The following is a 12,338-nucleotide window of genomic DNA, read 5'->3' as shown; positions in this document are numbered from 1 at the left end:
TTAGCCTAGGGGCAGGGAAGATCTTCCAAATTTGTATTCCCATTACAGCAAGTCACAGAATTATAGCCCAATTGTAGGACAATTTCTTCCATTGTAAAATGAGAGGTTAGAACTAGGTAATCTCTAAGCTCCCTCCCAGTTCTCATATTTAATTATTTTAGTATCTTAAGGTGACTTCATTGAGGAACCAAGGCATTATGAATAGAGCTAGCCTCACTTCCACAAAGACTCACTTTTCATCTCTGTCACATGATGGTTTTCTGAATCTGGGCAAGTAATTTAATCCTGCACTACACTAGACAACAATTGAACTATAAGTTTCAGATGAGGTGCTGACTGGAATTATTAAAGGGAATTTTCTTATGTGGGATTTACTCATGCTAATGAAATCACAGTTCAGTCCTTATTTCTTTCCTATATATCTCATGCAAAAGTCTCTATAATACACTGGTTCTTGACACAGTTAACATTGTGCCACACACAAATGAGAGCATTTGGAAGGCCTAATCATCTGTCAAATCTTCTACCATATGTTCTACATATCTCTCAGGATGGTAGAAGACACATACATCTTCCTTTTTTTATGCCTGGTTCGATATTAATCTTCAGAGGGTCAATGTATAAACATCTCTTTTACATCTCTCAAAGAACATTGTGTAAATTTGACATATCCATGGAAACACCTTATTGGAAGAGAACCTTAATGGTTGTACTTTATTCTAAAAAAAAAAAAACCCATCCGATGTATTTTTTTATAGTTAACAAACAATAGGCACAGTGAGATCTTTTACTCTTTTCACCTTTCAGTCATTTGTTGGACTGTGAAGATTTATTATGGCATACAATATGGTTTGCAAAAACTTTCCTGTTCCTGTCTCAAAACATGCTCAAGGTTATCTAAGATGCATATGTAGAGTATGAATTCAAATTGTGAATTATAAATCTTTACATGAAAGTAAAAACTTAAGAAAATTATTGCCCATAACCGTGATCTGATCAAGGACTATTTTCTAATTATTTATAATTAAGTACAACAACAACATGAAATTAGGAATCTATAGTGAATATAAATATCTTCAACACTTTAATTCAATACTTCAAAAGGCAGCATGATGTAGTAAATGGAGTGCTATGTTTAGAGTTAGTAAGACAAATCTTGTCTATGATACATACTGGATCTGTGATACTAGACAAAACCCTTCTCCTATTTTATGCCTATATCTCAGGCAACTCTCTAGGACCGATTTATGAATCATAGTCTATTTTTATCAATATTGACAGAAGGAGTTCCCATATTGGTAGTTCCCTAAGCTAAATGTATCAGATCTTGATCTTGTTTGTGTAGGTAAACATTTATTGAATGATTGAAATAGAATCAATGAACTTGAAATTGTTTAATTTGGTTCTAGTCTGAGCTGTGTTACTTACTAGCTGTGTGACCTTAAGCAAGTCATTTAAACTCATTGTTTCTCAATTTCTTCATTGGTAAAATGGAAGTACTAATTTCATTACCTACTTTACAGGGCTATATTAAGAAAACCACTCTTTAAACCCTATAAAATTCTATGGAAATCTAACCTATTACAATTACAGAACCAAAGGAACTATTCTAGTCCATATGGATAGATACAAAGAATCAATTGGAACTGGCTGTTAAGGTGCTAATGAAGCGACACATGTAACTACTCTTTTCCTCCATGGAAAAAGAAAATGCTGTCTTTTACAACATACTCACCATTCTTAAAAATCATGTAAACAAAGCAGATTGTAATGTGTGTCATACTATTGTTTGCATTTTTAAGGTTTGTTATAGTTGCTTCTCCAAACGTTTATAGCTATTTAACTGTTTAATAATATTTGGGGATGATTGAAATTGGGCTATTTGAAATTCACCACTGATGTTAACCAAAGACATAACCATTTCAAAATGACACTTAAGTTTTTGTCAACATTATATCTTATCAACTACATTATAACTTGTGTGCCTTCACACTAATTTTGAGACTTTTTCATGTGAGGTTACTTTCTATCAATGTTTTAAAAATGAAATATATACATACATTTATATGCATGTAAAACAGTGGGTGTGTGTGTATGTCTGTACTGTGGATGAATTTTAGTGACATAGTACCCTTATTTTGTGCCCTATTCTCCTTCCTAAAATTGGGGAAATGTATTATTTCTGAAACACTAGGCTGCCATATTGGATCATGTTCATAGGGTATAGGGCAAAGTTTTGCATAGCAAGTGTTAGCTAAAAAAAATAGGTTTTTAGAAGCAGGGAAGCTTTCTAAAGAGCTGGTATACACACACACACACACACACACACACACACACACACGCCCTTCTACACAAATACCCTCTCATAAAATGAGTTCTTTTCACCAAGCATATGCTAAATATGTTTTGTTAATTGACTGACACAGTTTGACCCTCATATGTTGCTCTCCTTCTCACTGCCTCCTTCCCTAGCCACTTTTGGAAATAGTGGTTTCATTTATCACAGTCCACTAATAATTATGAAACATATACACTTATACAACTTTTTATTTTATTTTAAAAGAATGTGATCCCTATTTTAAATTATTTTACTAGCTAAAGGAAAATAAGTCAAATCAATTTCTGGGTTGTCCATAAACATTTCTTTTGTGAAAAGAAAGAACTAAAAATAAAATTGTTTTCTAACATAAGCAAAACTTAATACTTCAAACAAATGATATGTATGTTGAAAATGCCAGTAAAAGTCTACTAAATGACTAGGCATTTATTTCCTTTCTGTCAAATAATATGCTTAAGCATTTAAAATCCTTGATTGCTAAAGAACAAAAGAATATAGTGAAATAAAGAAAAATGAGCCCAACTACGATCATGTCATTGATTAAATGTTGATACTTTCTTTTCATTGCTTAATTGAGCCTATGTTGATCAAATAAATACTGAAGTGTAGATAGCTTCTCTACCTTTTCATTTTTAAACAGACCTTAATTCTTAGAAGAAAATAAAAATCTTTAATGTTACTGAATAATTCTAAATTAACACTTCTACATTCTACAGTGTAATGCTGTATATAAATTCTACATGATAACTGGCATTGACCTTCCCAGTAAGGACACCTGAAGTATTTTGACAGATCCTTATATCGATCTTCCAATTGACATAAAAATGGAAGAACTGAACCATATTTCAATAAATGAGTAGGAGTTTTCAAAAGAAAATGGGAGATATAGACCCTTAAAAATGGCACTCTATTATGGGAGCCAGCACTCTCTCAGAATTTTGCACACACTGTAACTTGAAGAAATGTCAAGTTTAAAACATACTCCCAGTTTGTAATGTTCTAAGGAGCCGTTAGAGAGTACTTTTTTCCTCCTCATTCTGTAACAACCTTCACCCAGCTGTCCCTGATTACTGAGTGTAAGAAGAGTCTAAGTGAGCTAGAAAATCTCTTGACTGTCGGCTTGTCATTGAATAAGCTCCTGAAGCTAATGTGTCATATGTGGTGAAGAATGAAGGAGGGGGATGTAAAGAATCTTAAGGTTACTGGCTTGCTTTTTAAGGCTGTGTTAAGGATTCTTATTTTCTATGTCCCCAAATTCTCTTTGTAGTCTGAAACATCTGTGTTCCAGCCTGACCTCATCTTTAGAAGCTGAATGTGCTCAGTACGTAGAAAGTGTCGGAACACTCACTTCCTATTCAGCAGCGTACACAGGAAAGAACACTGGTTCTGAAGGAACAGGACCTCAGTTCTTATTTTGCGTCTGATATTTATATACCCTGTGTGACTTTGAACACGTCTTTTAACCTCTTGGGATAATGAGGGAGTTGGACTAAATTACCTCTGAGGGTTCTTACAGCTCCAGATCTAGGCTTTTACTCTTGTTCACTAAACTTGTACTGAGGATGATAATAACATGTTATAAAAAATTTTTATACACATATGTGCGTTTACATAGACACACATGTGTATACACATAGACACATGTGTGTATACATATAAACGTGTGTGTATACATACACACACCTGTGTTTTAATTTTCCAAATAGCCTGCATGTGAAATAAAGTCCAAACTCAAGTTGGGATTTAAAGCCCTCCATCCACACTTCGTTAGCCTTAACTTCCAATAATCCCTTTCACAAATGCTGTGCTTCAGCCAACCTGGACTATTTGTCATTTTTCGAACATCGTCCTGTCCTTTCTCACTTCTTTGCCTTTTCTCTTACTAAATATGCTCCCAAGAATTCCTTCTCTCCCCCACTTCCCTGTTTGTGCCACATTTTTTCCTACTCAGTAGCTAGTTTGAATGGCATGCCCATTCAACTCAGCAAGCATTTGTTTACATCTTCCTTGAACCAGGGACCATACTAAGTGAAGATGCAAAGACAAAGAAAAACAGCCTTTCGAGGAGCTTACCTTCTAGGAAGGAGGGAGATCAAGGTGGGAGAAGAGACTGAAACAACATGTATGTAAACAAATAAATAGAATTGTGTGTGGGGATATCAGACCTGTGACTTCACAGGTATAAGACATTCCTGATGAGAAAATTATCTCTACTAAGGAAGATCAGCACCTTCTCTGAAATTTATTCTTTGCCTGAGTCAGTGAAAATTTCAGTGCCTTGCCCAGAGTGACACAGATGGGATGTGTCATTACAACAAACCCAGATCTTCCTTATTGACTCTCAAAAACAAAATGTATACAAAGTAAGCATGAGGCGTGATGGAGAGGAGACAGTCATAGCTGTAGAAAAGATAAGAAACAACTTGGGGAAGTTGGCCCTTAAGATTTATTTTGAAAAAACAAAACAAACCTAGGAATTCCAGAATTAAAGGTGGAGAGGAAGAACATTTGAGGTATAAGGAATATTGCCTTTGCAAAGGATGTGGTGAATTGTGAATAGCAGAAAGTTCAGTTTGACTAGAACATTGGTTATTGGGGGAGACAAGAGGATGATGTGAATTCAGTTTAGAAAGTTAATTTTGTGCTATATAATTAAGGACTTAAAATTATAAATAGAGGAGTTTACATTTTGTCATAGAACAAAAGGGAGCCCTGAAGCTTCTTGAGCAAGAGAGACATGGTCAGATCTGTGCTTGAGGAATATCAACTTCATAGCTATGTGGAGGATAGTTTGGAGAGTGGAGACACCATTGTTACAGAGACATTTAGAATTGTATTATAATAGTTCATATGAGAAGTGAGGGCCTGAACTAGTACCATGAATGGACAAGAGAGATGTGAGAGATGTAGGGATAAAATCTATAAGATAGGGCAACTGGTTAGATATAGAGGAGGTAAGGGGAGTGAAGGGTTTTTAATGACTCCTAGGTTATTATGCTGGGTAACAGGATTTTCATACTTCTTTCTAACACTCAATGAAACATTTCCTTTGTTAACATTCAGCTCCTCAAAGAATGCTAGTCCATAGATGTATGAAGATGAAATTGAAAAAATGCTCCATGACCTATTATAATATTGCCAAATCTGTAAACATTAAGAATTTCAGGGCTCCTAGAAATAATTCTATCAGATTCAATTTTGCCTCAGTAGAAAAGCAGTTCTTTCCCTTAATGAACAATTTCATTTTCTCAAAGTTGCATATGTTAAATTCTTCTTGCTGTAACTCAGAATATAAAAGTTTTAAAATGACAGCAGGATTTGGAGCTTTTTTTATATTACACAGTTGTGTATATTTTATTTAAGCTTTGTCAAAAAAGACTATTGCAGGTCTACACTTTGCCTACATCATTCTATTGGAGTGTTAACTCAGTTCTTGAAGGCTATCAACAGAGAGCAAGCCCTGGGAAGTCTTAACAGGTTGGAAAAAAGAAAAATTTAGGATGGTCATATGTGTTATCTGAAAACCAATGCAAAAATGCTTGTCACTCAGTTGTCTTTTCAGAGGTGAATCGTTTGGCTCCAGAAACCCTCCAAGACCATCGGCTAAATTGTAGAGGCATGGTGAGAGCCCTACATCAGTGAAAGGAGTGCTCACACTGACAAATTTGCAGATCTTTCCCTATGTTGCTATGTGAAAATCTGAGATTAGGAAGCCATAAGAAATATATGTCGTGTGCTAGTAATGGTAATTACTCTCTGTAGTTTGATAATGTTTATTTTTTATTTTTTATCCATCACTTTATGTTTTTGTGTTTTTAATTGCAGGCACATCTATCTGGAAAGCTTTCTTCTTTACACCAAAGTTTAAACCAGATGATGCCAATGGCTGTTTTCCAACCCATGTGTGCTTTTGCAATGGGCATTACGTCACTCGTCATAATCCACCCCTACTCTTTGATATCTCCAAAGACCCAAAGGAGAGACATCCATTAACTTCAAAAACCGAAAATCACTTTCATGAAATTCTAAGAGTCATGCAAGAAGCAGCCGACAACCACACGAAGACACTCAGCGTGGTCCCCAATCAGTTATCCTGGGGGAACCTCCTCTGGAAGCCCTGGCTCCAGCTCTGCTGTTCCTCTTCTTATCTCTCCTGTCATTGTGATCGGGAGGCAAAAGGGAGGGGTAAAGGCGTCCGACTGTGACCAGGAGACAAGTGGAGACTCTTTCCTGGATGAGTAATCCTTATTTGAAAACTCAAACCTCAAAATTCTGTTAATTACCCCAATTGTAGCTAACAAGGTCCGGCAGACACAATCATTGTACTCCCCCAGATACTCTTGGCGTGGTGTACTTTCTGTAACCTGAAGGATTGACTATAGGATGCATAATAACTCAAAGAAAATTTTAGGGTTTGCTCTGTTGAGAAGGAAGAACAATGGACTTAACTTGTAGGACCGATATAGCTGAGTTGGTTGTTGGGGTGGATTGAGAAATGTGGGGATAAAGGAGGAATAAAGGAGGGATAAAGGAGTAAGTGTACATAACACTTGTGCTGATAATCTGGCTCTACAAAAGCTCTAAAGAGTATCCTCCCTTGTTCTTGAACTTCTTGTTAAATCATCTATTCTATGACTTGGAGCTGGACAGAAGGCCTGGAAATGACCACCCATGATTGACAGATTTTTGCATTAAGGAAGAAAATGTGAATCAAGAAAGAAATTGCTCATAAAATGGTGTTTAAAAACAAACACTTCTAACTTGTAGAAAGAATACCACTTATGCCAGTGGTAAATAATCTAACTTTTATTTTGTGAATGAAAATTATCATTGTTCATGAAAAGTGTCTATTGAATATGCTAAGTGCAACATGCGAGCGATTTAAAACCAACTTCAGGACTCTAGAAAGTTACCAGATGCAAATGTGTATAGTAGAAGCTTGCTAGGAAGTATAAATTAATTAGCTTGCTCTATATTTCACAGGAGAGCCATGCCATGGAACTGACATAGATAAGGCCACCTTTTAATAAGGTTCATTTGGTACTTCAGTAGCTTATTCCCCATGACTGACCCACTCTATACAGAATTCTACTCTGAGGCTCATAGTGATAGTCTAATAGAACGCCTTTTGAGATGAAAAATTGAGAAGTTAAAAAAAAGGGAGTGTTGGGGGAAGGCACTTAGTACACAGCCTCCCAATATGATTCAACACGTCCCTTTATGGAAGCGTATTAAATTGTTGTCTAATCTTGCAGTGAAATATGGTTTAATTTGTACCACTGTTGAACTTTCTGTTTCTCTTCTATTAATGAGTTAGTGATGAAAGCAGTTACTGGCTCCTAGTGGCCAAAATGGTCCTGGGCACATAATATGGAAGGCCTTGTGCTTCTAGTCAACTTTGGGAGGCAGGACTGAGAGACCATCTTGGCCTTACTTTCCTATCCCTCAAGCCACAGTCACACAAAGTGAATCCTTAATCCTGACTAATTCATCTTGATCTGGGGAAGATTGTGTTTCTTACTTCCACTTTGATTTTAAGTGAAATATTCAGTAAAACTTAAAAGACATTTTCCATTTCTCTTATTCTGCTACCCTTTAGGCAAAACAAAGTTCCCCACTGAAAGAAAGAATTAAACATTCCTCTGGGGGACAAGGAGAAATCTTTGAAACAAGGCCAAACCGAGTGACTTTTTTATATTGGCTTATTTAACGATAACTCCCTATACACTCTTTCTAAGAAATTTCTGTAATCCATTAGAGCAAGTTTTTTTTTATTTGGTACCTTTCAAACTCAATTTTACTTTCCAGTCCTATAATAAAAGTGATATTTTCTCTTGGAGATTAAAAAAATATATTATTTATGCCCTTTGTTTAAATACTTGTTCCAATCCCCTCAACTACCCATCCAACTGAAGACTCCTTTATAACAAAAAACAAAACAAAACCATTAAGGAAAAAGTGATAACAACGGGCAGTGGATACAATAAAATCCTGTCCTTATAGTTCCCTGCCTCTCTGCTATGAGTGGGGAAATAGGTTTCATTATCTATTCTCCTGGAGCTTTATTGGTTTTTTATTTACTTGACTTTCCATTTCCTTTTAGTCATCTTTTCATTTGCCTTATTGTCATATTTTGTATTGTATTCTTTATATTCTGTATTATAGGAACTGATGCATAGTAAAGTAAGAATACTTACTTTACTATGCATCAGTTCCTATAAATCTTCTTCTGTTTCTCAGAATTTCTCATATTCATCATGGTATAATGCTATTTCATTGGACCCATATCCCATAGCTTGTTTAGCCATTTTCCTATCAATGGACACCACTTCTAGTTTTCTACCAGCACAAAATGTACTACTATGAATATTTTTGTATATAGTGGGCCTCTGTTTCCACCTTTGACCTTGGGGAAATATCACTGGGTCAAGAGGTATGAACAGATTGATGACTTTTCTTGAATATTTCCAAATTATTGTCCAGAACAGTTCAACCAATTCATGACTTCATCAGCAGAGTATTAGGATGACTGTTCCCCCATAGCCAATGACTATTTTCAGTTTTTGGGCACCTTTGCAAGCTTGCCAGGTGTGAGATCAAGCCTCAGAGTTGTTTTAATTTTTATTTCTCTCATTAATGATTTGGAGCTTGCCGTCATATGGCCATTAACAATTTGTAGTTTTCGTCTGAAAACTGTTCATATCCTTGGAACGCTTATTTATTGGGGAATGACTCATGATGTTATATATCTATGTTAAATCCCTGTATGTTTGGAGTATCAGGTGTTTTATTAGTGATATTTGATGCAAAGTTCTTTTCCCTCCACTTGACAGTTTCTCTTCCTATTCTGGCTGCATTGATTTGTTTGTAGAAAAGCTTTTTAGTTCTATGTACTTGAAATTGTCCATTTTGTCTTTTATGATTACCTCTAGCCGTGTTTGTTATTCTTCCTCTAATTAGTTGTGAAAGGTATCTCCTTCCATTTTTCTCTAATTTTTTTTTAGTGATGTAATGTTTTATATTTCGTCTTGTATCCATTTGGAATTTATTGCACTGTATGGTATAAGATTCTGGTGTACACCTAAGTTCTGCCAAACTGCTTTCCAATTTTCTCTCTGGGAGATTTTTGGAACCTTTAAAACAAAGACTATTTTAAAATACCATCGCTTTCTTATTGTTACAGAAACTAGTTAAAACTCTGCTTAATTGTAATAAAGAATGTTCTTATTGTATTAGAGAATGTATTAGCATGTTATTTATGTATCAGATTGGCAACTGATACAAGTATACAAAAGCTTATTTAAATAGTGGAAAGGACACTCGACTTGGAGTCAGGGGACCTAGAGGTAGCTAGAACTAGTGTGGACTGGGAGAATAGGGAAGCCTGAGTTCAAACCCTGTCTTGGACACATACTGGCTGTGTGACTCTAGACAAGGAAACTTCTCTCAGCCTCAGTTTCCTCATCTGTAAAATGGGGGTTAGACTCTGTGGCTCTCTTCCAGCTCTAAGTTTATGATTCTATGACTTGAGTTTGAATCATGGCTCTGCTACAAATCTCTTGTATGTCCTTGGGCAAGTCAGTTAACTTCAAATTTTCCTCCTCTGTAAAATGAATGGATTGTACTAAGTGATCTCTAAGGTACCTTCCAGCTTTAAATTTCAGGATACTAAGAGCAGGAATCCCTAGCTATAACTTTGATCCTAATATAATCTGTATTTTTAGAAAATATCATATGACACGGGAACATATATTAAAAAACTAAACCTAGAAAGCTATTGTTGCTAATTTTATATATAAAAGTTTGCTTATATTGCACATTATTGTTTAACCTATAAAATGTCATCAGCTCTAAAAATCTAAGGCAAAAGAGTTTGAAAGTATTTGCTTTGAAACAACTAACAGTTACTATTATATTTTAGGTTGTTTAAAAGTTAAGTTTGTGTATAATAACCATAACCGCCACAATTTTTAAACCATTTGCCAATGTTCTGTTTGCATGATGAGACAGAAAAAAAATGTGGATATTTTTCATGTCAAAGCAAGATCAAGAAAATTTCCTTAGAGAAATAGATAACTTTTGCAGTGCTGTGTAGCATGAGTACTTGGTTGCAAAGTAATCCCTCTGTATCTTCTATATATTAATGTAGCTTTTTGCTGTAAGAATTTGGAGGTTTAAAACAAAATTCACTAAACCTTCTCCTAAAAACTTTTACTTTTGAAGATGTTAAAACCTAAGTTACATTCATTCATTCATATTTAGATAGCTTTCATTTTACCAGATCAGTAAGTTTTTAGGGAAAGGAAGGCTGATGATTTCATGTGCCTGTGGAGATAAGAGTTTAGTTAAGGAAATGCAGCATCCCAAATTTCCCTAAAGGACACATACACAGAAGGTGTCCAGGAGAAGTATATGACCCATATTTAAGTAATATTTTCTCCAAAAGTAACTGTCAATTTTTTTTCCATTTGGACTACATTAATGCAGAGTTAGAAATTTAAATGATATATTTCCTTTACCTTTGAAAATGATGCAACTTGATAGAATTATTTCAGACTCTGGGAGTCCGGACCAGAAAAGTTTTCAGAGTCTTCAGACTCTGAAACAGTAAAAAAAAAAAGCATCACTTTTTCCCCTTCTTGTTACAGGCTTTAGTCTGAGACTCATAGTCAAGCTGAAAGTTTCATAAACAAAATTCCAAACAAAACAGAGGCCAGATGGCTTTCTTTATACACGAGAACATCATTAGGACTTGGAAAAACAACAATTCAGCTTTAGAATAGGGTCTAAAAAGATGAATAGTGGAGAGAATAGGATAATTCATAGCCACGGTGATGTAAGTTACAGAGTATATAGTGATGAGAAACAGATTTAGGATCATAAGAGAACGGCTCTGGAAGAGACCTTAGAGGGTCTCCCGTGTCATTTTACAGATGAAAAAGCAGACCCCGAGAGATAAAATGGTTTACCTTTATTTTGGATGGTCTAATTTCTAGGATAGATTTTAAAAGAGAAGAAAAGAAAGAAAGCCAAAAGGAGAAAGGTACCCAGACCATAGAGAATGAAAGTCTAAAGAATGCAGTTGCTGTCCTTCTTCCGCCACTTACCACCTGTGTGACCTTGTGCCCTTAGGCCTCAGTGTTCTCGTCTGTCAGATTAGTGGGTTTGACTAGATGGTCTCTACGATGACCCTATCTAACTCAAAGGAGGATGAATGAACAGAAAAGAGCCCGGGAGTCAGGAAGTGAGTAATGGGATTGTGCCTTGGTTATGCGCCAAGGTGGCTGCACACCCTAACCCATCGTTACATTTGCCTTCTTCCAGCTGACCACTTTTGTGTTGGTAGAGCCACCCCTAGTGATCTTTATTTAGTAACATGTCTTTGTTTAATGAATTTTGAATAAAGTGATTTTAATTTATCAGTATCGAACTGTGTCACATATTTTCTTGGGTGAAGATTCCGACAAAGAAAGTTCCAGCTTTGCTAATTATGATGCTGGCTGGCTGGAAACCCCCAGAATATGTTCCTGTGAAAACAAAACAAACAAAAACAAAAGTGTCATGTGGCTCTCAGCTTTTAAATACTAACGTAAGGGGACAGTCACATAACATTCCTTCAAACCAATTGTAAAACTAATGAGATCCTAAGAGATATGGTGATTTGTTTTTTTTTTCAAATTTTCAAACTTTTATTCCACTTGCTACTTTTCAATCTCACAATGATGTCTATGACAATAAGAACTATTTTCACATCAATATTTTTGTTTGTTTCTTTTTTGTTCCAGTCACATCACAGGCATGAATATCCTAGGATCAAAGATGCTAAGATAGATGAGAGAAATTGAAAATCGTCTACCCCAACCTCCTCATTTTACATATGAGGAAGCTGAGACCCAGAGAGAATAAATGACTTAACCAAGGTGGCATTCAAACCCAGCATATATGAATCTAGAGCTAGGGTTCTCTCCGCTGTCCTGGTAAACTGTTCCTAGCATTGTTG

General features: G+C 35.6%; 1 protein-coding gene across 8 annotated transcripts in view; it reads left to right on the top strand.

Moving 5' to 3' along the window:
- Positions 1–11,763, top strand: part of STS (steroid sulfatase) — a 192,910-nt gene extending 181,147 nt beyond the window's left edge. For all 8 annotated transcript variants that reach the window (XM_069072818.1, XM_069072826.1, XM_069072820.1 and 5 more), the window contains one exon: positions 6,164–11,763. In XM_069072818.1, coding sequence (XP_068928919.1) covers positions 6,164–6,543 — 380 coding nt within the window. In that variant the 3' untranslated portion in view covers positions 6,544–11,763. The remainder of the gene's footprint in view (positions 1–6,163) is intronic.
- The last annotated feature ends 575 nt before the right edge of the window (positions 11,764–12,338 follow it).

This window comes from Petaurus breviceps, unplaced genomic scaffold (assembly GCF_028583685.1).
Source record: "Petaurus breviceps papuanus isolate PSGF00001 unplaced genomic scaffold, PetGlider_PUasm1.0 90849, whole genome shotgun sequence".
Classification (NCBI taxonomy): Eukaryota; Metazoa; Chordata; class Mammalia; order Diprotodontia; family Petauridae; genus Petaurus; species Petaurus breviceps.
The sequence above is the reverse complement of the archived record's forward strand: the minus strand, read 5'-3'. Positions and strand labels throughout refer to the sequence as shown.